At 37.8% G+C, this 27,005-nt stretch overlaps 1 protein-coding gene across 1 annotated transcript in view; it reads left to right on the forward strand.

Moving 5' to 3' along the window:
* The window catches only part of Sbf2 (SET binding factor 2), a 403,356-nt gene that overhangs the window by 69,758 nt on the left and 306,593 nt on the right, over nucleotides 1-27,005 (forward strand). Inside the window, 1 exon segment of the mRNA XM_057777079.1 lies at nucleotides 10,451-10,536. Within this exon segment, the coding sequence (XP_057633062.1) occupies nucleotides 10,451-10,536 (86 nt within the window).

A 27,005-nucleotide genomic window follows, 5' to 3' on the forward strand; every position in this document is an offset into this window, starting at 1 on the left:
ATATCAGAACCATCATCCACCATTATCAAGTCAGCTTCATCCCAGAAATGCAGGGATAGTTCAAAATCTGTCAATATAATCCACCATGTAAACAAACTGAAAAATAAAAACCACACGATTATTTCATTAGATGCCGAAAAAGCTTTTGACAAAGTACAACATCCCTTCATGATAAAGGTCTTGGAGAGAGCAGGGATACAAGGAACATACCTAAACATAATAAAGGCAATATACAACAAGCCAACAGTCAACATCAAACTAAATGGAGAGAAACTCACAGCAATCCTATTGAAATCAGGAAGAAGACAAGGTTGTTCACTCTCTCCATATCTATTCAATATAGTCCTTGAGGTCCTAGCTAGAGTAATAAAACACCAAAAGGAGATCAAGGGGATACAAATCGGAAAAGAAAAAGTCAAGCTCTTACTGTTTGCTGATGATATGATAGTTTATATAAGCCACCCCAAAAATTCTACCAAGGAACTTCTACAACTCATAAACACTTTCAGTGATGTACAAGATTAACTAAAAAGAAAAAAAATTAGTATCCCTCCTGTACACAGATGATAAAAGGGCTAGGAAAGAAACCAGAGAAACATCACCCTTTATAATAGCCATAAATACTGTAAAATATCTCAGAGTAACTCTAACCAAGCAAGTGGAAGACTTGTATGACAAGAACTTTAAATCTTTGAAGAATGGAATTGAAGAAGACACCAGAAAGTGGAAAGATCTCCCATGCTCTTGGGTAGGTAGAATTAACATAGTAAAAATGGCAATATTACCAGAAGCAATCTACAGATTCAGGGCAATACCCATCAAAATTCCACCTAAATTCTTCACAGACCTCGAAAGAACAATACTCAAGTTCATATGGAAAAGCAAAAACCCAGGATAGCCAAAACAGTCCTGTATAATAAAGGAACTTTTGGAGGCCTCACAATCCCTGACTCTACTCCGGAGCTACAGTATTGAAAACAGCCTGGTATTGGCATGAGAACAGACAGGAGGACCAATGGAACCAAATAGAAAGCCCAGATACTAATCCACACATTTTCGAACACCTGATTTTTGACAAAGAAGCAAAAAATGTCAAATGGAAAAAAAGAATGCATATTGAACAAATGACACTGGTATAACTGGATGTCAACATGTAGAAGAATGAAAATACACACATCTATCACCATGTACAAAATTCAAGTCCAAATGGATCAAAGACCTCAACATAAAGCCAGACACATTGAACCTTATAGAAGAAAAAGTGGGAAGTACACTTGAACGTACTGGCAGAGGAGATCACTTCCTAAATATAACCCCAGTAGCACAGACACTGAGAGAAACAAGTAACAAATGGGACCTCCTGGAACTGAAAAGCTTCTGTAAAGCAAAGGACATGGTCAACAAGACAAATTGGCAGCCTACAGAATGGGAAAAGATCTTTACTAACCCCACATCAGACAGAGGTCTGATCTCCAAAATATACAAAGAACTCAAGTTGGTCATCAAAAGACCAAATAATCCAATAAAAAGAAAATGGAGTACAGACCTAAACAGAGAACTCTCAACAGAGGAATCTAAAATGGTTGAAAGACACTTAAGGAAATGTTCAACATCCTTAGTCATCAGAGAAATGCAAATCAAAACAATTCTGAGATTCTATCTTATACCTGTAAGAATGGCCAAGATCAAAAACACTGATGACACCTTATGCTGGAGAGGTTGTGGGGAAAAGGGAACACTTCTGCATTGCTGGTGGGAATGCAAGCTGGTACAGCCCCTTTGGATGTCAGTGTGGCGATTTCTCAGAAAATTAGGAAACACCCTTCCTCAAGACTTAGTAATACCACTTTTGGGTATATATCCAAAGGATGCTCAATCATGCCACAAGGACATGTGCTCCCCTATGTTCATAGCAGCATTGTTTGTCATAGCCAGAACCTGGAAATAACCTATATTATTAATAAACAATCAAGGGGAAACCAGCCCCTTGATCGAAGAATGGATAAGGAAAATGTGGTACATTTACACAATGGAGTACTACACAGCAGAAAAATAAACCCGATATCTTGAATTTTGCAGACAAATGGATGAAGCTAGAAAACATGATTTTGAGTGTGGTAACCCAGACCCAGAGACAAATATCACATTTACTCACTCATAAGTGGTTTTTAAACATAAACCAAAGAAAACCAGCCTACAAATCACAATCCCAGAGAACTTAGACACTAAGAGAGATATATATAGATCTAATCTACATGGGATGTATAAAAAGACAAGATATCATAAGTAAATTGAGAGCATGGGCACCTTGGGGGAGGGTTGAAGGAGAGGGACGAGCAGGGAGGGGAGCAGAGAAAAGTGTAGAGCTCGATAAAAGTAAAAAAAGAATACAACACCTTTGCATATTTATTAGACATATTTCACAGTGTAAATGAATGTAACACATCTCAAAATAATATTTCACAGCAGTCAGGCTAACAGGATGGCTTATCAGGTAAATGTGCTTGCCACCAATCCTTATGACCTGAAGAGGGTCTCAATGAGGGATTGTCTGTCAGGTTGGTTTGTAGGCTTGTCTCTAGGGAATTATCTTGAGGTGGGAAAACCTACCCACTGTGGGTGGGACCATTCTCAAGGCTGTGAATCCTGAATTTTATAAGGAGTGAAAAAAGAACTGAGCATGAGCATGTGTGCATTAATTGCTGTTTCTGATGATGGATACAATGTGACCAGCTCCCTGAAGATGACTTCCCTGCTGTGATAGACTTGTAACCTGGAACTGTGAGCTAAAGCAATCTTTTCTTCCTGAAATAGCTTTTGTCAGGAGTTTTTATTTTTATTTTTATTTTTTTATTTTTAATCCCAGTAACACATTTGGAGCGAAGACAGCTACCGTAACTTCTGGATCCAAAACTGATCACTAAGAATTTTATTGAGGCCAGGCATTCTTGCCATTAAAGGCATGCCCCCTCCCATTCCAGGCATTCCTCCAAGAACATTACCAGGATTCTCCCTCAGGAAAGCCACCTGGAAAAGAGCCATACTCAACTCCTGATTACCTTCTGACTGCTTCCTGCCTTTGAGCTTTTTAATGCTCTTCTTAAGTTCTTTTATGTCCTTTCTATTCTTTCTTTGATCTCCTGCTTCATGTTTTCATTCATATTATCTTCGTGCTTAGCAGTATTTTGGGCATGCAGTTGAAATTATTTCAACTTTGTACTGGCACCTCACCTTTAACCTAGTTCATAAGCAAAGAGAAGAGCATGAGTTTCTTCTTCCAGTGGCCAGGAATATATGGCTGAGCTGAATCAGGATTTATTTCAGTCTTCCATTGCAGTATCAAATGGCAGTGTTTGACTTTTGTAATTTGATGAAGACATTAGCTCTCTTGTCATTAGAATAACAAGGTGAAAATTTAGCTTGGTGGCATCTGAACAATGTGTCACCACCTATTGGTTACTTTCTGTTACCATCACTTAAGGTTTCAGTGGAATGTCTTCTTTTTAAAATATTTGTTTGATTCATTATCTTGGTTATCTCATTATTTGAGGACAACAAAATGCTTTGTTTAATTATGTCTTAATTATCAGTTTCTAAATCTCGTTCCTCACTTTGTCATTTCTTTTCAATATCTTTTTTCCTCAATATTTTCTTACTTCGATTTATGAAGAACAAGGAAGTTTACCTTCCCTGCTGCACTCACTTCCTTAGGAAATGCAGCTCTTTAGCATGCACAACACACCTAAATTCTGCTTACAAATTTACGTGAAGGCTGTTTATTAGTTGGGATTCTTTAGAGGAACAGAACTGATTGAATATATATTCAAATTATTAGATTGGCTTATACTATACAGTCAGAGTCTCACATCAGATAGTCTGAGAATCCAGTGGTTACTCAATTTCTGAGGCTGGGTGTTTCAGTAGTCCCAATCTGGTGATGAAGGTCTGAGGGTTTCTGGAGAGATGCTGTCTTTAGTCCATGCTGGGAGCTTGAAGAAGTTGTTGGTTCTAATATCATCAGAGGAATCAGCAGTGGCAGGGAACAAGGTAGATGAATACTCCAGTGAGAGTAAAGGCTAAGGAAGCAATAAGAAACAAAAGTCTTGGAGCTAGAGATGCCTCAGTCATCAAAAGTGCTTGTTCTTTTAGAGTTTGGATTCCATACCCATGTCTTGTGGTTTACAATTGCCTGTAACTCCAGCTCCAGGGGATCTAATACCCTCTTCTGGACTCCACAAGCACCTGCACATGCATGCTATGCATGCCAGTACATACACAAAAATCTTAAAAGAAAAAAGAGATAGCAAAAACTTTTCTTTTTTCATTCTCATTTATCTGGGCTACTACCCAGAAGGTCCTGCCAGCAATTAGGGTTGGTCTTCCCACATCACTTCAGGCAATCAAAACAACCTGACAGGCATACCCACATGGAAGCTTTCTGATTCTAGGTTGTGTCAAGTTGACAATTAAAACTAACCATCACAGGCTAGTAAGAGTTCCCCAATTAAGAGTTTGTGATTAGAGGCAGTAGATGTGGGTCCTGCTCAGGTTGCCAAATTTCAGATTCTGGCTTCACATGATCACCAAAAAGGGGCCACTGCCAGCATGAATAGAACCTCTGCCACAGGCTCTTTTTCTAATTTTTTATTCATATGAATACATATCTGTCTTTCAGTACCACATCTTTATTGTGAAAGCTTTATAGTAGGTCTTGTAGTTAGATGGTCCTGATTTAGTTTTTAAAAATATTTTTGACTATTTAAACCTATTGGAATTTCATAAAGCTGGTGATTGAATCCAGGTCTTTACATATTCTAGACAAGCACTCAACCACTGAACTGTGTCTCCTGATTCCCACTGAAAGTTTGATTAGGAATTCATTGAATCATTGTTTTGGATGGAACAAGTTGTTACCTTTATTGCATCTAGTCTTCCAATTAATTTGCATTTTTTCTTTACTTAAGCTTGATTATTTACTTATTTGTATATTTAATTTTTTGGTGTGTATGGTATATGCATTTGTGCACATGTTTATGAGGTGCACTTGCCCGTGTGTGCATAGATACCAGAGATTGATATGGGTTTTCTGCCTCTGTCCTTTTGCCTCTGTCCCTCTCAGGGGTAGCATATAGAGCTTGCTATTTCCTTCTTTCCTTTGCACATCACAGAAGGTCTTGAATAAGGGAATTATTATATTCTATTTTCCACATTTGTCTTCTTTCCATTGAATCTGCTGATTCTTTTTTAAACCATAAAACTTGCTAGTTTAGTTTTTTAAAAAGATATATTTATTTTGTTTTATATGTATGAATGCTTGCCTTTCCTTTGTATATGCATGTGTACTATGTGTGGCCTGGTGCTTGTGGAGACCAGAAGGCACTCAATCCTCGAACTGGAGTTAACGGATGGTTATGAACTGCCATGTGTGTACTGGGAACTGAACTTAAGCCTTCTACAAGAGGAATGAGTGCTCCTTAAGCACAAGTCATTGCTCCAGCATTCAAAGCTGATTGTCTTTACTGCAACTCCAGTTATGGTAATTGCTTTTGGTGGCATTTCATTTTGTTGTGTGTAGGGTGCATATGTGTGTGCTTGCATGTACACAAGTGTGCACACATACATGTGGAGGCCAGAGGTTGACATCCCAAATCTTTCTCAATTATCCTTTGCCATATATTTTTTGTTATGTGCCAGGTCTCTCACTCAACCTGAATGTTACTAATTAAGGTTAGCCAGGAAGACCAGGTATGCCCCCTGTCTTTACCTCCCTAGTGCTAGGATTACAGGCATGCACTGCCACACTTGGATTTTTACATGCGTGCTGGACATTTGAACTTTATTTGTCCTTTTTTTGTATTGGCTCAATGCCTCCTTTTGCCTTGGGTCTTCCCTGATATATCTTTTTCTATACAACAACTCTTCAGATATTTGAACAAAGTTACCATGTGTTGTTTACCTTTCTTTTAAAGATTTTTAAAAATAGATCATCATTTTATGTAATTGTTTCCAGAGTAACAGTTGAGGCAGTTTGATCTCGAAAAGTGCCTCTTACTGTGTGGTTTAGTTTGTATTCCATTGACAAAATATAGACCCATACTATGTTGAGTAATGGAGAAGTATTTTAAGTATAGCTTAGCTCTTTGCTGTAAGATGCCGTAGTGCTTTCAGAATGTAGTGGAGATAGAACCTGGAGAGCTATGCAGCCTTTGATGACATTTGTTTTCTTTCTATATGTCTGTAATGCTCCTTTGAGAAATCTCTGCCGGCTGACAATACTTCTCATTCTGCTCTGTGCCTTTACTTGAACATGTAAACTCCTGTGGTTGCCTGAGGTCTTGTTTTTTAGTGGTGGAGATTGAAGCCTGGGACTTGTACATATTAAACAGGTGCTCGTCTGAGTTATATCATCAGCTCATACATGAGATTTATTGAACAAATTTTGTTGTTGTTATTTAAACAACAAAAACAGGCTTGTTGTATAGCTTTAGCTGGGCTGGTTTTGAGTTTAGAAAAATCTGCTTGCCTCTGCCTCCAATAATAGGGATTAAAGGTGTGTTCTATCACACCTAGCCCAAGTCTTTTTTTTTTTTTTGATTTAATTTTTAAAAATTTTTGAGAATTTTGAATATGAGGACTGTGTTTATATCATTTTCACTCCTTACTTTCTCACTGGCTTCTCCTGTCTTCCCACTTCCTTTAATTAGGAACTCTTTTTTCTTTCTTTCCTTTCTTCCTTCCTTCCTTCCTTCCTTCCTTCCTTCCTTCCTTCCTTCCTTCCTTCCTTCCTTCCTTCCTTCTCCTCCTCCTCCTCCTCCTTCTTCCTCCTTCCTCCTTCTTCCTCCTCCTCCTTCTTCCTCCTTCCTCCTTCTTCCTCCTCCTCCTCTTCTTCTCCCTTTCTCCTCCTCCTCCTCATCCTCCTCCTTCTTCTTCCTCCTCCTCCTTTTCTTCCTCCTCTTTCTCCTCCTCCTTCTTCCTCCTCCTCCTTCTCCTCCTTCTTCGTCTTCCCACTCCTTCTCCTCCTCCTTCTTCTCCTACTCCTCTTCTTCCTCCTCTTCTTCCCCTTCCCCTTCTTCCCCTTCCCCTCCCCCACCCCCCCCTCCCCTTCTCCTCCCCCTCCCTCACCCCTCCCCATCCCTCTCCTCCTCCTCCCTTTCCTCCTCCTCCTCCTCTTCTTCCCCCTCTTTCTCCTCTTTCTCCTTCCTCCTCCTCCTTCTTCTTCATTCTTCTTCCTTCCTTCTCCTCCTCCTCCTCCTTCTTTTTTCTTTCTTCTTTTTTTTTCCAGACAGGGTTTCTTTGTAGCTTTGGAGCATTTCCTGCAACTAGCTCTTGTAGACCAGGCTGGCCTTGAACTCACAGAAATCTGCCTGCCTCTGCCTCCCAAGTGCTGGGATTAAAAGCATGCACCACCACTACTGGGCTAATGAGGAACTCTTTTTATTTTTTATTTATTTATTTATTTATTTATTTATTTTTTGGTTTTTCGAGACAGGGTTTCTCTGTGGCTTTGGAGCCTGTCCTGGAACTAGCTCTGTAGACCAGACTGGTCTCGAACTCACAGAGATCCGCCTGTCTCTGCCTCCCGAGTGCTGGGATTAAAGGCGTGCGCCACCATTGCCCGGCTAATGAGGAACTCTTAATATATCTTTTTAGCTACACATTTTCTTCTATGTGTTTTTCCCCCCAAATTTTCTAGAAGAAGAATCTGATTGTCTAAAATATTGTTTATATCCAGGTAATTTTAGTCATAAATTTCTTGACTGGTTAAAGGTACCCTTATATATCTACTATTGTATTCAACAAATATCTTAAGTACCTAATATATGCCAGAAACTATGGGTAGTATCTGAGCAAAGTCACTTAAATTATTTCATCATTTTAGTAAAGTGAGACAGTAATCATAGTAATGTGTTAGTGATTATGCAGACTGCGAGCTGAATGGTATAAACTTGTGCTCTTGAGCACAACTACTTCCCCTCATAGATATGGCTAGATGGACATAATAGGTATCCTATAGACAACCACTGATTTGTTTAGATAATTGTATCACAGAAGAAGATCATTTATGTTTTAATAAATTATATTTTAGAATAGCGTTTTCAAGGTATAAGATTTTGTAACCAAACAGAATACATATGCATTCTAAGCATATAGAATGCAGTCAGTTATATTATCAACTGTTAAAAAAATGAATACCAAATACATTTTTATGGAGCAGAGTATTAGTTTCTCAACCCACTTAATCCCTACTCTCTGTTCAGTTCTTTGAAGATGTTTATCTTCCTCATAGACACTAGCATCTCCATACTTTAGTATTTGGTAGCTGTATAGAGTGTTTGCACCTTTAAGATCATCTGTTAAGGCCAGAATGGCTACTTTGCCAAGGGTTGAGGACTATTTAGTAATCTTTGTGGCTAGCCTACATATACCTACGGCTCTACCGGGACCCAAATGAAAGAGCTTCACCCAACATAAGAGAAAGAACAGTCTGACTGAGGTAACATTATGTCACCTTTTCTAAGTTTGTTTTAGGTAGTTTGTCTAGTATACATTCATAATCTTTTCATAGAAGACTATTTCAATCACTCTGTTATCCTCTCTAGCTCTTCTTCCCCCGATTCCTTTAAAGGGCATGCAGATTCCTTTTGATAATCATAGTTCTTGAATTTTTGATAGGGTGGAAGAGTAGGAGCTGGAAAGGAAAGCACAAAGGCCTGGATAAATGTCAGCTTCCTCTCTTTTCCATTTTATCTGGGTACAGTATTTGTCTGCTACGCACTGTTTCACTGAGTGGTTAGTTTTCTGTTGAGGATTTTCTGCCTTTCTCTTTCTTGTCATCCTTGATTCATTTAATAGGTAGTCCAAGTAGGAGGTACTTCTGCATTTACTTTAACTGACATGACCCACTCTTTTGTGGATATAAAATAGAAATCTGTCAGTCTTCTCTTCTCTATGAAAAATGTCGTCTCAGGTTTTCCAACACAATCAGTGCTACCATATGGTGGTTATTACAACTTAAATATAAACTTGGGAAGTCAGTTTAAATATTCAGAATAACCCACAAAATCAAACAGAAATCAAAAATATTTGTTTAGCTTTTATAGGTGCCTCATTAAATTCCTCAAAGTGTCAGTAACAGCAATTTACCTGTTTGTTATTCGAAAACCAAAACTTTATTGCTTTCTTTTTGTGTGGAGAGGTAAGTTTCCTTATGTAGCTCTGGTTGACCCTGAACTTGTAATCCTCCTGCCTCAGCTTCAGACATGCTGTGATTATAGGCAGTTACTACTACACCTGGCTTCTTTGTACATTTTGTTTAGAATAAAAGATCATTTTCCCATTTTGATTTATACTTCCTAACCAAATTTCTGTCTTCAAATAGGAAGTCTTACCACTCATAAATTACATTTTTATGTGCATTTATAAATGTGTCAACATTTCAAACTAAGCCATCATGTTATTGAAACACTATATATTGTGAAATCAGTAAATAGTTTGTTGCTTCTGAAGAGATTTCAAAAGTCACACTCTACCAAGAAGGAACTTTTCTCTTTCAAATTGGACATAATTAAAACAAACTAGTATTAATTAACCACTTAATTAATTGGCTCTTCAATCCTGGGTATTGAACCAGAGCTATAGCAAAAAGCAGGGTTTAGGGGAATGGCTTAGTGGGATAGTACTTGACTAGCATGTGAGAGGCAACCAGTTCAATCACTTAGGAGCTGGGGGAGAGAATGTAAAAAGCAACTTAGATCTAGCATGTATTCCTAAAGTTCAGTTTTAAATTGATCCATTCTTTGTCACAGGCTAGTTTCATAACATCTGATCTATTGTATAGATCTGTGATTTTTCAGTTCTGGGATATTTGACAATGTTTGGAAACATTTCATTATTGGTTATAATAACTTCCCTAAGGAGATGGTAAGTGTTGTGTTCCAATGAGTTGACACTGAGGATGCTGATAAACAAGAGCTCAAGATAGCGTTCCCCTCACTTAACACCTAACACAATTAAGAATCACCTAGCCAAAGATGTCAGTAGTACTGATACTGAGAACTCTGCCTAAATGATGGTAAGGTCTCAGGCTAGCCTTAAAAATGAACACATAACAGTACTTATAACCTATACTTGAGATTTGGTGCTAACAGTACCGTTTCACTTGCCAATTAAAATTACTTTCTTTATTGGGATATGGATGGCTGTCACGGCCGTGATGTGGTCTCTCAACTCTTCTTAGCTTTTCCTGTGCTGGCGAATCTCTGTCAGTTCCTGCTAGGGTAGGAACTGTCTGCTATTTTAGAAGCACGTGTCTTTGTTTCTTAAAACTTAAGAAATGTTTACTCTATCTGTTCAAATCTTTTTTTTTTTTGGAAATAAATAGTAGTATAATGAGCATTCATTCAGGATTTTATACTATCTTATAAGTGATTCATTTTGATTTTATCAACAGGGCCAGGAGGAGGTCTGGGGAAAATAATTCAGAGATTCCCACAGCAGGACTGGGATGACACGCCTTTCCCACAGGGAATTGAATTGGTAAGTTGGTGGCATGCGGGCATGCCTTTATCCTTATGTCCTCTTTTTTTAAAAATTACTACATTTTAGCTTATACTATGGTACTTTTCCTATTTAATAATTTTATTGTTTACTGTTATTAGAAATAATTGATTATATGAATTACGGAATGTTTGTTATGCTATTCTTTTTCCCCATTTAAAGTTCTTGCAAGCATTACAGATTAATGATCTTTAATATATCCAGAAGCAGAAGAATTTCTCCGATTCTTTAATAAAGTTGGATTACAGACAATCATGAGCCACCATCTGGGTGCTGGGAATCAAACCTAAGTCTTTTGCAAGATTAGCCAATGCTTTGAGTATATCTCGAGACCCTGTATTGTTTCTTTTCTTATTAGCATGGTTCAACAATATCCATTAGGAGTAAAACATGTTGAAAATTTTAAGTTTTTGTATCCTAGCAAATGACTCTCAACTTCACTGAGTGCTTAGTTTTACTTCTTATAATCCAGCCTAATATAAAGATGGATAGAAAAGGTGAATCTGAAATTTTGGCTTTGAAAATGGAAAGGAATGTGAGGATACAAGGAAAGTGACTTTTTGGAAAGCTGCTTGCATTCTTGTCTCTCCCTCTCCCACATGCCTCCACAAGCCAATAATCGGTCTTACTGTTTGAATAACCAGGCTTTTCTGCTATAAATGTTTAAAAACTGTTCCAACATTCCTTTTAGTGACTGGAAGGGCAAATTTTGGGGTCTTGATCGAATTTTCTGTAAGTGGAATGGTGGTACCATAGGTAAACAAAGCTTAGTTTTATATGTGACTTCTTGTCATAGCATTTCAAAACTTTGGAAACGAGTTAATACTTTAGAAATATTTAACATATTGCATTGCATGCCTCATTGCTTGTGTGGAGGTCAGAAGGCAGCTCTTCAGGAGTCAGTTCTCTCCTTCTACTTTGATTTAGAGGTAGGGTCTTGCTTCATGTAGCTGCTGCAATGCATACTCCAGGCTGATTGGCTCCCCCGTCTCAGCCACCATGTTACAGTCATGTGCTGTGATTGTAAAGGAGTGCCATGGCATCTGGCTTTTTATCTAGTTTTTGGGGATCAAACCCAGTCTTCTGGCTTACGTGACAAGCACTTTTACTCACAGTTTTTTTATTCTTTAGAAATTTTCCAACTTTGATTTGTTAGTTCCTGTACTTTGTCAATTACAAAGTAAATTTCACTTTAAATATTGAAACTCATTTAAAAAACTGAATAAATTATTGCTATTTTTTGATGTAAATTTTAAACTGTTATTGCCTTATGCTATCCTTGCATAAATTAGGTATATTATTCCGTATATGAACAGCATGACTTAGATAACTGATATACTGTGTGATTGTAACTCTAATAGTAGCAAAAAGAAAGATGTCAAAAGTGATCTGTCTTAATTTCTAAGAAGTTTGTTATGATAGTCTCTTTACTGATGATACACATGAAAAGCACTTCATACCATTTCTAAGGTAGAATAACTTTGAGCATGTAACATTAAGGTTAATAACTAATAGTTATAAATAATTGGAGGAAGTCATAAAGACTAGATGATTGGTGGTAGTGTATTATTTTACAAATAAGTAAACTGAGACTTAGGTGGTTTACATAATTTCAGTGAAGTCTTAACAGGTAGGATGCAGCACAGCTAGTATCCAATTTCAGTCTTTTGTTTATTAGTTTCAGTCAAGATACAGTGTTCTGGATGTGACTTTTTAAAAATTTTTTTCATACAGGGTTTCTCTGCATAACAGCCCTGACTGGCCTAGAACTTGCTCTGTAGACCAGGATGTTCTTGAACTCACAGAGATCTGCCTGCCTCTGCCTTCCTAGTGCTGGGATTGATTATAGGCATGTGCTACCACTACCCAGTTAGAAGTGACATTTTAAAACTGTGGTAGTATTTGTGTTCTAGTGGAAAAATAGAATCTGAAAGATAACTGCTCAAGATGAAAAAGAGGTTTATTTAGCCCATGACTTTGAAAATTGAACGTCCAAACAGAGTAGCTGTCTCTGTAGTGTGGGGTGCAATGGTGGAGCCCGTGCAGGAGGAAGCCATAGGTGCAGAGTGAGTGATACCAGGCCCTCTGTTTTTATAACGACTCTCCCATAAGAACTACCAGGGGTCCTATGAGAAATAACTCTTTCCTCCAGTGACCTTCATAAAGATTATTCTTTCCTACTTCTTAAAAATTTTACCCCTACCTTTCAGACCCGGTCTTGTTAGTAGTAAATCCTTCCCTGCTTTTGTTTGGAGATGATGAGCTTTAATTTGGATAGATTTAAAAATAAAAATATGAAAATAAACTGAACCAAACATAATAACTGCTTTTCCAGTTCTGGGATATTTTTGTCTTTTTTCGTGCTTTTTAGGTATGCACAAAGCCACAGACAGTCGTATAAATAAAGTTGAAAGTTAATTTTAGTAACTGTATTTCAAAGAACATTAGAGAATTGTTTTTTAGGGGGTATTCTATGGCTAACAATCTATGTAGAATTATAGCAACAAATATTTTTATTGGCTAGGTCTTGCACATCAGGAAAATAGCATTGTTTTGGCACTAGCTCCTTTTAAAGATGCCTTGTCTCTGAAGTTTATCTTTTATGCTGTTAGTCAGAAAATTCATGGTAATAGTCACAGAAAGCCTTTAGCGAGGCATTTGTAGTGTATCTCATTTTCTTTGAGGATTAAAATGTTTGAAAAAAATTGTGCTTTGAAAAGTAAGCATTCAAATTTTCTAAATTTGAACTTTTAAAGAAATTAATTCAGTTATTTAAATTATTCACCAGTGATTTGATTGTCTAATATGAATTTTGTGTTCTGTAAGTTTGCATTGGAGAAAAGAGAAGTAAAATTCATTTTCAGTATTCTGAAGATATAACATAGGAGAGGTAGACCGGTGTGCAATGCTCCTTGAGGGCAGAGGAGCAAGTTATAAAATGCCATCTAAATGTGTGCATTTAAATATTGTTGGCAGGGAACCGAGTGAAGAAAGAATAGAAGCAAATTTTATTTTCTCTCCTTATTTTGAAGAAATATTCATGACAGGAGAATGAGAGCTTACTAGAATTAGAGTTAACTAAGGTTTGGAGTTATGATTTCTTTATCAAAGAAGATATAGTATAGTATAACATATATATGTTTTTGCATGTAGTTATAAAGAGCTATCTGTGCAAGTTATTATTTAGAATAAAAATATGTGGATAATACGACCAACAAAGAGGTTTGGAAATACGTGAAACAACTGTAAAAAATTACAAAATATAATCTAGTTTCATCTAAACCATGTGTGTTAAGGGTGGATAAATGTAATATTAAAGGCAATAGAGTTTTTGATGTGAAATACATGTGGAAGGATACTTGATCCTGTTAGAATCAGGACATAGGAATTTTGGTGTACAATGAGAAGCCATGGCTTTACAACATAGTAAGGACTATAAAAAGAATTTTAAAAGTTATATTTAAAGCAAAACAATTGTATATATCTGGATAGAAAGTAGTAGTGGTAGTCATAGTTTTTTTTTTTCCCCTCCTTTTTTTCCCTTTGAAGTAATGAAACCACATGCAGGGAATCTAATGATGTCTAGGAGGCGCATCTAAGTAGTTAATTCTTTCTCTTACTATCTGTGAAGAAGAGAATGTAGTCCGTCCTTGTGATCAACTTCTCACATGCTAAGTCATTTACTTACTCTGTGCTAGAATTTCAGTTACTTGTAGTTCTACTTAAGGAGCATTGTTAATTATTTATGAGAGAGAATATATGTTTTCTCTTGTCAGCCGTTTCAGTACTGCTCTCAGAATCTGCTTTAGACAAAGCTTTGTTGCCATGTTGGATACAGCTGAACGTGATGCTTTGAAACCTTAGAATAGAAAGATGCAGAACTACATAGGCCTAGCCCACTATAAATTTATGTTGCTTGCAATCAGCCTTCTCATTCTGACGTGCCCATCACTTCATCTTTTAGGCCCTTCTGCACTTGCACAGGCCCCGTTCTTTTCTGTGCTCTTTCATTGAATCTGACCTAAAGGTAAAATCTGAAAGTTGTAATGGCTTGCCATGGCTATTTTTTCTTTTTACATACATTAAGGATAATAAATGGGCTAAGTAGGAGCACACTTTTTCATCTTCAAAATGAAGTCTGTAGGTTATTTTGGAAATCATCAGTTCATCTGGTGGAAATCTAAGAGAATGCAGGGAAGATAATAAAAGTGTGTTTAGGGATATACTTAAAGGCAATGTGTATATCACTTGAACTTACATGCTATTAGTCAGATATCAGTCATATACCATTAGCTATAGTAAAGGATAACAGCTAAAACCTAGATGTGTGCTTTGGAAAAGAGAATAAATTTAATGAACACTTTTTCTTTGCTATAGTGTTTTTGCAGATTCTAAACATCTCTCTATTATTATTCTACTTGATCACTTTAATTATTTGACTAATTAAGACAAGTCTGTTATCCAGGTTAGACTGGCCTTAACTTAACTGTGTAGCCCAAGTTGGTCTGGGACTTACAGTTCTCCTTACTTGACCGTCCAAGAATCCTGGAATTATAGCCATATACCAGCTTAACTACATTTTATTTTTCTTTTTAAAATTGCATTTATTTATTTACCATGCATGCCTCTGTGTGTTTGTATGTGGGGGGAGACAGACAGAGAGACAGAGAGACAGAGAGACAGAAAGACAAATGAAGAGAAGAGACAGAGGAGAGGGTTGTGCACATAGGGAGAGTGGAGGACAACGTGAAAGAGTTAAGTTCTTTTTCCACCATGTGGATCCCAGGGATTAAAGTCAGGTCAGCAGTTTACCACCCACCTTTGATTTTTAAATGTCACTAATTTATTCTTTGTGGTATACTGTTTTTGTGTTATATCTTGTATAATAAACTATTAAATGTAATTAAAATATTTTCCTGAGTTCTGTGAATTGTCCTAGCAAATGATCGAACCTGAGGCAGAATTGCAGGAACTCTTAAATTTGTGGACAGATTTTTTTTTCTTAGTTTTAGCTCTACTTACTTGGTTTCTGATGTGGGATGTACTGTATGCAGTGAATATGTTTTATTGCCATTAGTTGTAGCACGAATATTAAAAACCCAGAGACAGATATTGGGGTTCAACCTGAAGATCAGAAAAGCAAAACAGCCAACCACTAGAGACACCTTTTACCTCTACCAAATCTTCAGACCAAAAGAGTGAGATCCTGTCTCCACAAATCCTCAAACTCCACACTCTATTGAGCTCCTGTCTCCTCCCCTTTATATTCCTCTCTCTGCCAGCCATATCATCCTTGTCTCCACCTCCCTAGTGCTTGGATTAAAGGCATGGGATCCCAAGTGCTGGAATCACCTTTGTGTGAGCTGTTTCTCTTTTAGACAGATTCAATCTTGTGTGGCCCAGGGTGGCCTTGAAGTCAAAGAGATCCTGTAAGACTGACTAGTATGACTGCTTTGCCCTCTGTTCTTCAGGCAAGCTTTATTTATTAAAACACAAATAATATACCACTGTATTAGTTAATAAAGAAGCTTATTTGGCCAACAGCCAGGAAGAATGGAGCCAGGGAGGAAATCCAAGCAAAGGTAAAGGAAAAAGTACTTGATTCCTAGTCATGCTTTTGCCTATTGCTTTCTTCATATCACCATTCCCTGTAACTTAATTGTATCTAATACATATCTCAGCAAGAGTTAATTAATATTTTGGTTTAGCTAGTAGTAGGTTTACAATGTGAATGAGTTTGGTGATAGACTGAAAACTTGAATCAAAGGTAGCTCTTACCTAATTTTACTTACAGTATCTTTCCCTAATTTTAAAACTGAAATTAGAATAACTAATTAAGTCAGAATGTTTTCTCATAGTAAATGGGATTGGAAAAGATGCATAAACTGGGGGTTATTCTGAACAGATTGCAACAGTTACTTAAGTACACTGTTATATTGTATACATGTGTATGCCATACATAGTAGATTAGAAATTATGCAAATCCATCAGTAGAAAGTGGTTTAGTTTCTACTATGTCCAATAGCCATTCATCGGATTATAACACTACTGTTATGAAGGGGAAGCTACAGCATAAGATCCACAGATAGATACAAGTCTAGGACAAGAAGCTGACATCACTATCATTAGGGAAATGAAATAAAAACCATTGTAGATTGTGGCCATGACTACTATTAAGTTGTTGTTGTTATTGCCATGACTACTATTAAGTTGTTATTATTTTTGTTGCTATTATTATTATTATTTTTGTTATTATTATTATATTATGTGCCTATGTGTGGCTATGTGTACATGAGGGCAGATGCCCTTGGAGGCTGGAGATGTCAGATCTTCTGAAGCCGGAGTTATATGTGATTGTGCTAGGAACTGAACTCGAGTCCTCAGAGAGCACGCTTAACAGCTGAGCCACCTTTCAAGCCCCCATGGCTACTATTAAAACAACAGAAGATAAGTATCATCTTAGGGGGAATTGAAATCCCTGTGCACTGTTGGTGGGAATGTAAGATGATGCTAATGTTGTGGAAAACGGCTTAGCAGTTCTTCAGTAGAGTAAAATTACTCTGTGACCCAGCAGTTTCATTTCTAGGTATATTCAAAAAAAACTTAAAGTAAGGAATCAGGTATTTGTACTCACATGTCCATAGCAGTGTTGTTCACGATAGCTGAATGTGAAAGGGACATAAGTGCCAGAGACAGATGGACAAATGAACGTTTACTAGTGCATTCAATGGAATGTGTTCAGTTACAAAAATGAAAGAAATATTGATAAAAGTGTCAGTTGGCCTTGGAAACATTATGTAGTGGGAAACAAGTGAGCCACTAAGAGACAAATACTCTATAATTTCATTTACAGATAGCATTTAGAGTAGCCAAATTTATACAAACAGAAAGTAAAATGAAGGTGTTCAGTAGGTAGGAAAAGGTCAAAAAACATAAATTGTTTGCGGTCAGAGATTTTCATCTAGGCAAGATTGAAAAAGAGTTCTGAAAATTGCTTGCCCAATAATGTGGACGTACCTACCACTACTAAACTATAAATGTAAAAATGGCTCAGGCAGTTGGTTTTATGTTACATGTTTTACTAGTTACTTTAAAAAAATGTATGATGTGAACTTTTTTGTATAGACCTAAGATAATGTCAAACACAGTATAAGGAATTGGAGACATAAACCTTCAAATAGTATATAGCTTTCTTCGTTAGGGTTTCTATTGCTGTGAAGAGACACCATGACCCTGGCGACTCCTATAAAGGAAAACATTTAATTATGGATGGCTTACAGTTCAGAGGTTTAGTCCATTATCATCATGGCAGAAAGCATGGTGGCATGCAGGCAGGCATATTGCTGGAGAAGGAGCTGAGAGTTCTACATCTTGTCTCCACAGGCAGCAGGAAGAGACTGAGGTCCACTAGGCCTGGCTTGGCTTCTAAGACCTCAAAGCCCACCCCCAGTGGCACATTGCCTCCAACATGATCACACTCCAACAAGGCTACACTTCTTAATAATGCTACTCCCTATGATCCTATGGGGGTCATTTTCTTTCAAAACAGTTTGTAAAGGAGAGAACAGCTGTTTATTTTATCTTGTTTCAAGACACATTGTAAAGCTTCATAATCAATGGGTTATGTTGATTCTGTGATATTGGTTTAGGGATAGACATGTGTTAATAGGTCGGGGAACAGTGTAAATCAGTTTCAACAGAGTTTCCAGGAATAATGTGGTTATGGAAGAGATGGCACAGATAAATGCTAGTACAACTGATTGTTCATCTGAACAATTAATCTTGATCTATTTTTATACTATATAGAGAAATCAATTTAAAATCCATCATAGACCCAGGGTAAAAGCCAGAGACATAACTTTACAAACAAACTATAAACATCTTTGTGACCTTTAAAACGTTAGGTCAGGATTTTTAAAGTAGAGCATCTAAAACATGGCAATGATATTTCTCAGGTGTTTTTGAAAACTCTTGAAAAATATTGTATACAATATGGTGGTTAATGAGATAAGATGAAGCCTTATTTTGCTTTGTAAGTTTTTCTTGGTCCTATAAATTCTCTGGATACTGCTTGTACCTTCTGTATTTTGCCATCTACCTTTAGTGAGAAGGGGGCACCAGAAGCAAAAGGGGATATAGAATACCATTTCAGCAGCTCTCTAAGAACGCAGAGCCGAGTTTTTTTTTTTTTTTTCCAGATCTTCTGCAAGTTGGAATTTTGGCTGCATCACTGCTGTAGATGATGGCAACTTAGGTGTTAAAAGCATATGTGAAATACCTTGTAATATGAAAGAAAGCACTCTGGCAATTTATATATCTGTTATACTGTGTTTGTGTATATACACATAGACATTGTTTGCTTACAAGAGGCACTGGCTGTTAAGAGAGACTATGGACTCTAGTTCATATACACTAATTCCAGAGGTATCTGCCTAATGACATTTCTATACTTCTTAGCCCCCCTCTTCACTGCCCCTTTATTATTTGTCTGGTAAAGTTCTTTGGTCCAGACATCCTGTTCACTGTGTGCAATATTCTTTTTTTGGTTGGGGTTTGTATTGTTATTTGAAGATTCATATGTAACCTTTTTAGTTATTGATATTGAAGCTTATAGTTATTTGCTAATAAGGTGGACTGACTTAAGTACTTAGAATGACTTACAAATATGTTGGTTTTTTAAAAAAGAAGTATTTGGTGGCCTCTAGTGGTGGCACTTAAATGTCTGTGAAAAGTCACTGATACCAATATATGGATTTCCTAGGGAGGAGCACTAAAGTGGCAGAATAAGCTGGGCACACATATACATTTATTGGAACAAATTTTTGTTTTTGAAAACTTAAAATTAAAATGAGTCAATTACAAATTTGTCAGTGGTGTGGCTGTATCATTAATTAATGATCATTACTGGATTCCTTTTCAAGGAAAGGCATGGAATTTCCTTCTTTCCCTTCCTGTTTCCCTTATCTTCTTCCCATTCTTCCGTAAGATTTTGCTTTATATTCTAGACTGGCTTTAACTTTAAGTCCTCCTGCTTTAGCTTACCCAGAATTGGATTTCCGGTATGTACTAGCCTGCTGGGCTGCACATGCATCTTAACTGGGAAATATTTCTCTGTAGATTGTACTTCATGTTTAGTGTTTATTACATTGCATTTCAATGATGGGATTGATGGGAGAATTTCTGATACTTTAAATATAATGCATGCTACAAAGAGAAGTAATATTTTACATATTAATTATAAAAAAATAAGCAGTCCTTGGTAGAGTTTACACCCTTAAATGACTAATTGTGGCTAACTTAAAGATATTCTAAGTTAGTCTAAGAATATCTGAAATCTGAGCCTTATTTAGCAAGTTAGATATATGATGCCAAAAATTGAGAAATCCACATAAAGTCATTATTTGGAAAACTAAGGAAAACAGACACTTTTAGTACAGTTAAATGTGAAATTAATTTCTGTTCATTCTAAAAATTAGCCATTGAAATCTAGAGAGATTTAATAGCTTGTCCTGTGCCACATAGCTTTTTCTTAGTTGCTAAGATAATAAACTGTGATCTTTTGACTCTGTTAAAACTAAAATATTCAAGCAAGGTAGTGGTGGCCCACATCTTTAATCCTATCAGGAGGCAGAGGCAGGTGTACTCTGTGAATTTCAGGACAGCCAAGTCTATACAGAGAAACCCTGTCTCAAAAAAAAAAAAAAAACAACGTAAATAAGTAAACAAACAAAAAGCAAAACAATAGACAAACAAAGATTCAACCAGCCAAAAACCAAAATAAAACCTAACAAAACCCTAAAATATTCTGTGTGGGCTTAGACTGTTGCTCAGCAGCAGCACATTTTCCCCGCACACACATTGCTTAGTTTGGTGTGGGTGTTGGGAGATGCTCATTATACTAGAGAGAGCAAACTGATTTTTAATTATTTTTTGTTAAAAATAGGACTAATCTTAGATTCTAATTAGGGAGGGTTAATTAAGTAACATTAGAAAGACAGTAGTGGGGCTGGGGAAATGGCTCAGTGGTTAAGATCACTGGCTCTTCTCCAGAGAACCTGTGTTTGGGTCCCACAGCACATGGTGGCTCACAGCTGCTGTAACTTCAGTGTCAGAGCATCTGCCACCCTCTTGTGGCTTCTGTGGGCACCAGATACACACATGATATACAGACATGCATCTAGACAATATACTCATGCACATAAAATAACAAATAACTTAATAAAAAGTCAAAAGACAGTAGTAGGAAAGCATTTTATTATTAAAATTTAAAGACTAATGATGTATTTTATTTTATTATTATTTTTCATTTTATTTGTCCAAAGATAGCCCTCATTTACAAGAAACATCCATGGGGTTTTGGACTGGGGAATTACGGCACCAATGGGGCTCTAATGAAAAAAGTTTGCTTTTGCAGTTGAGGTTATAACTGAATGAAAGATACCGTTAAGGCTATCTTCTGCAGTTTAGAGCTATGAACTTAGTTTAAAATGAGAAATAGCCTGTCAAAAAACCTGAGTGAGGAATGCTGTTCGTTTTTTAGGCAAGCACAGCTTTTATTAAGTATATTTTGTTTATATTTTCCCATCCCCAAATTTCTCCCAGAGCCTACTCACCTTCCCTCTCACCTAACTTTATGTTCTGTCTCTCTCTTTCAAAAAAAAAAAAAAAAAACCACACAAAAATAAGGATAAAAGCACATACCCAGTAACGTATCCCACCCCACCTCCAAACCAAATAAAGCAAAAAGCCCCCCCCCCCCCGCAAAAAAAAAAAAACATGGAGTTTGTTTTGTGTTGACCATCTACTCCTGGGCATAGGGCCTGCACTGGTGGTGATTGATAGAGCCGGTGACACGCCATTGGAGACAACTAATTTTTCTTTTGCCAGCAGGCATCAATTGCAAATAGCTTCTTGGTAAGGGTGGGACTTGTTTTTTTTTTTTTTTAAATATAGTCAATTAGCATGCTTCCTTTTTTTGTTTCATAAATATGGATCTCTGATATTTGCTGTGTAAATGTTTACATTTGTTAGATTTTTGTTATTGTTGGATTGTTGCCCTCCTTATTTCTTCTGACTAGCTTTGGTTTGAAGTCCACTTTATCAGATTCAAGAATAGCTTATATGTGCTTGCTTATGGCTTCCGTCTACTTGATAGTTGGTTTTTATCTGTCAATACTTACGGGTTCTTTTGGCATCTTTGGTAGCTTAATGTTTTTCTTAAAGATAATACATAGTTTTTATTTCTTCAGAAAACATTTTTTTATGTTCTGAGAGTGTCATCTAATATATTTTGATAATATTCATCCTGAATCTTTGCCTTAACTCCTCTCAGATCTACTCCGCTTTCTTTCTGCCCAAACTTAGTATACCTTGAAAAAAGTTAATAACCCACTGACTTCAGTTTGTGCTATCTATATACTTCTGGATGTGGGGCCATCCAATGGAGCATGGTTAACTTACCAGGAACTGTATATGTAAGGAACCCTTAACGAAAATTGGTTCTCCCTTTTCCAGAAGCCATCAGCTGTTTGGAGCTTCTCAGTTAGGGACAGGAGTCCATGAAGCCCTCCCCACTCAGTGCTAGAATGTTTATTGAACTGGTCTCGTCCAGGTCTGGTGGAGTCAACCACAGCTGCTGTGAGCCGTGAGAGCAGCAGCCCTGTCATGTCCAGAGGACAGCACTTCCGTCAGGTCTGCCCTCAACCTCTGTCTCCTCTCATCCCCTGAGCCTTGAGGATGCGGTGAGATATAGATGTCCCGTTTGTGGCTAAGTACTCCATAGTCACTTATTCTCTGTGTTTGCACTAGTTCTGAGTTTCTGTGTTAACTCTATCCACTGCCCAAGAAAACTTATCTGATGAAGACCAAGAGTTACACTGATCCACTGGTAGAGACATATGTCTTTAGAGGGCATGTTAATACTTTATCCGTTTAGCAAAATAATAAATAGGTAGTAAATTTATCCTTGAGTTCTGTGAGATCCTCAGCCATGACTGGGTTCTTGGCCAGGCTTATAGTATTAGACAAGTGTTTCCTCCTGTGGAGTTGGCCTTAAATACAGGGTTATAATGATCCTCTGTCTCCGTTAGGGTTTCGTTTTTTGTGAAGAAAGACCATGACCATAGCAGTTCTTATAAAGAAAAACATTTAATTGCGTGGCTTGCAGTTTCAGAGGTTTATCCACCATCATCATGGTGTAACATGGTGGCATGCAGCCAGACATGCTGCTGGAGAAGGAGCTGAGAGTCCTACATCTTGACTCACAGACAACAGGAAATAGGGTCTGAGTGTCACACTTGAATGAAGCTTGAGGAAAAGAGATCTCAAAGGCTGCTCCAACATTAACACACTTCCTCCAATAAGGTCACATCTCCCAATGAGCTTATGGGGGTCAATTACTTTTAAACTACCACTTCCTTGTAACATTCATGCCACTGTTGGACCCATAGGCAAATCTTAGCAGGCTAGTCATTATTGCAGTTCACAGTTGAGAAAACCTGTTGATCTTTCTTTTCTTTTAACTAAAAGAATAAAAAGCTGATTGGTAAGTTATGATGCAGCCAATTATTTTTAGGTCCTTTCTATAATAGAGTGCACCCTGTCCTGGGGGGAGGAAAAAACAACAACAAAAACAGACAAAACGATGTGTCAGGGCTGGGGAGATGGGTCAGCAGTTAAGAGTATAGGTACTCTTCCAGAAGACCTGGGTTCAATTCCCAGCACCTGTGTGATGGTTAATTGCCATCTGTAATTCTAATTACATGGGATCTGATGCTCTCTTTCGGCCCTCTATGGTTCTAGACATGCACAGATGCAAGCAAAACACCCATACGTATAAAAATAAGATAATAAAATAATAGTAATTTTAAAAACAGATGTGCTGTGCCCTTGTCGATTGTTCTAGTAGGTGCTTCTTAAGTGGCAACGAGTTGTTTGTATGTTCAGTTTGTAGTCACACTTGCTGCCCTTCAGCAACCTTTGAATGATCACGAATTTCTTAGCATTAACTGTACTAAAAGTCTAGTTGTTGGTGTGCTTAAATGTACTATGAAATCCTTTTCCAAACGCTGATTTGAAAAGTTAGAATTTAAAAATATATATAAATATCTTCTAGTGTACATAATGTATTGTGTGAAGCAGGGGTACATGTGTGAAAATGGGAGGACAATCTTTGGGAGTTAGTCCACCTTGTTTTTGAGGCAGGATCTTGTGCTGGGTACTCCAGGCTATTAGACTCATGATCATCCATACGATTTTTCCTGCCTCTGTTTACCACTCTGCTGTAGGAGTGTTGATACGACACATGTACCACTGCATCTGACCCTTTTTATTTTAAATCCAGTGTGGGCTCTATCTAACTCAGGTTATCAAGCCTTTGAAGCATGTATTTTTACCTACTTAGACATCTCCCTATTCCTTTAGCAAATATTTATTACCAAGAGCTACAGGTCTTGAATGTTTGTATGTGCCATTGGGTTTTCTGAAACTTATACAAGGCAGAGTGTGGAATATTAATATTCCCATAAAGCATGTTTGTGGTGGTTTGAATGACAATGGCCACGATAGGCTTATGCACTGGAATGCTTGCTCCACAGTTGGTGGAACTATTTGGGAAGATGTCTTAGTGTTTTTATTGGTGTGATGAAACACCATGACTAAAGCAACTTGGGGAGGAAAAAGTTTATTTGGTTTACATATCTTAAATCATAGTCTCTTGAAGGAAGAAAAGGCCAGAACTCAAACTGGGTGGAAACCTGGAGGTAAGAGTTGATGCAGAGGCCATGGAGAGGCTGCTTACTGGCTTGCTCAGCCTGCTTCCTTTGGCACCCAGGGCCACCAGCCCAGGGATGGCACTACCCACAATGGACTGGGCCCTCCCCATCAATCACTAATTTAAAAAAAATGCTCTGCAGGCTTGTCTACAGCCTCATCTTAAGAGAGCTATTTCTCAATTGAGGTTCCCTCTTCTAAGACAACTCCAGATCCTCCACCACTGTTTCTTTAAGATTCTGTAATCTCTATATTGTTTCTCTTGCTGGTATTACATAAATCCTACAAAGGTTTTTGTTTCTTTTCATACATATTTCTTACTCAAATGTTTTGTTTTAAAGTTTATAGATTGTTTCTGTTGATCCCATTGAGTGTTGCATTTTCATTTCAGTTGTTTATTCTTTTTTTTTCTTTTTTTTTAAATTTTTTTTATTTTTTTTATTCTTTTTTAATTAATATTTCCACCTGCTCCCCCTTTCCCGTTTCCCTCCCCTCCTCCCAAATATTGCCCCTCCCCCCACTCCCCTCCCCCTATCCCCACTCTTCTTCTCCACCCCCCACACCCTTCCCCCTCCCTCTCAATACTGAAGAGCAGTCCAAGTTCTCTGCCCTGCGGAAAGACGAAGGTCTTCTATCTATGTCCAGGGAGGTGAGCGAGCGTCTAAACAGGCTAAGCTCCCACAAAGCCAGTTCATGTATTAGGATCGAAACCTAGTGCCAATGTCCTTGGCTTCTCATCAGCCTTCATTGTCCGCCATGCTCAGAGAGTCCAGTTTCAACCCATGCTTATTCAGTCCCAGACGAGCTGGCCTTCGTGGGCTCCCAATAAGTCAGTTCCACTGTCATAGTGGGTGGGTGCATCCCTCGTGGTCCCGATTTCCTTGCTCATGTTCTCCCTCCTTCTGCTCCTCATTTGGACCTTAAGAGCTCAGACCGTTGCTCCAAATTGAGTCTCTGTCTCTACCTTGATCCATCGCCAGATGAAGGTTCTAAGGTGATATGTAAGATATTCATCAGTATAGGATAGGGTCATTTCAGGTTCCCTCTCCTCAGTTGCCCAAGGTACCAGCTGGGGACATCTCCCTGGACACCTGCGAACCCCTCTAGAGTCAAGTCTCTTTCCAACCCTAGGATGGCTCTCTTAGTTAGGATATATACTTCGCTGCTCCCGTATCCTCCCTTCCTATATCCCAACCATCCCAATCCCCCGAGCTCCTCCCATCCTCCCCTTCTCATGTTTCTCATCCCATTTCCCCTTTGCCCCATGCCACCTCACCCGCAAGTTCCCAGTTTTTGCCCTGCAATCTTGTCTACTTCCCCTCTCCAGGCGGATGACTATACGATTTTCTTTGTGTTCACTTTCTTATTTAGCTTCTCTAGGATCACAAATTATATACTCAATGTCCTTTATTTATGGCTAGAAACCGATTATGAGTGAGTACATCCCATGTTCCTCTTTTTGGGTCTGGGATACCTCACTCAGGATAGTGTTTTCTATTTCCATCCATTTGCACGCAAAATTCGAGAAGTCATTGTTTTTTACCACTGAGTAGTACTCTAATATGTATATATTCCACACTTTCTTCATCCATTCTTCCATTGAAGGGCATCTAGGTTGTTTCCAGGTTTTGGCTATTACAAATAATGCTGCTATGAACATAGTTGAACAGATACTTTTGTCATTTGATGGGGCATCTCTTGGGTATATTCCCAATAGTGGTATTACTAGATCTTGGGGTAGGTTGATCCCAAATTTCCTGAGAAATCGCCACACTGATTTCCAAAGTGGTTGCACAAGTTTGCATTCCCACCAGCAATGAATGAGTGTGCCCCTTTCTCCACAACCTCTCCAGCAAAGGCTATCATTGGTGTTTTTTATTTTAGCCATTCTGACAGGTGTAAGATGGTATCTCAAAGTTGTTTTAATTTGCATTTCCCTTATCGCTAAGGAGGTTGAGCATGACCTTAAGTGTCTTTTGGCCATTTGAATTTCTTCTGTTGAGAATTCTCTGTTCAGTTCAGTGCCCCATTTTTTTTATTGGGTTAATTAGCATTTTAAAGTCTAGTTTCTTGAGTTCTTTATATATTTTGGAGATCAGACCTTTGTCTGTTGCAGGGTTGGTGAAGATCTTACAAGGGTCGTACCTAAGTATAATAAAAGCTATTTATAGCAAGCCGTCAGCTAACATCAAATTAAATGGAGAGAAACTCAAAGCTATTCCACTAAAATCAGGAACACGACAAGGTTGTCCACTCTCTCCATACCTCTTTAATATAGTGCTTGAAATTCTAGCAATAGCAATAAGACAACATAAAGGGATCAAAGGGATTCAAATTGGAAAGGAAGAAGTTAAACTTTCATTATTTGCAGATGATATGATAGTGTACATAAGCTACCCCAAAAACTCCAGCAAAGAACTCCTTCAGCTGATAAACACCTTTAGTAGCATTGCAGGATACAAGATCAATTCCAAAAAATCAGTTGCCCTCCTATACACAAAGGATAAGGAAGCAGAGATGGAAATCAGAGAAGCATCACCCTTCACGATAGCCACAAATAGCATAAAATATCTTGGGGTAACTCTAACCAACGAAGTGAAGGATATATTTGACAAGAACTTTAAGTCTATGAAGAAAGAAATTGAGGAGGATACCAGAAAATGGAAGGATCTCCCTTG

The sequence above is a fragment of the Chionomys nivalis genome, chromosome 8, assembly GCF_950005125.1.
Source record: "Chionomys nivalis chromosome 8, mChiNiv1.1, whole genome shotgun sequence".
Taxonomy (NCBI): domain Eukaryota; kingdom Metazoa; phylum Chordata; class Mammalia; order Rodentia; family Cricetidae; genus Chionomys; species Chionomys nivalis.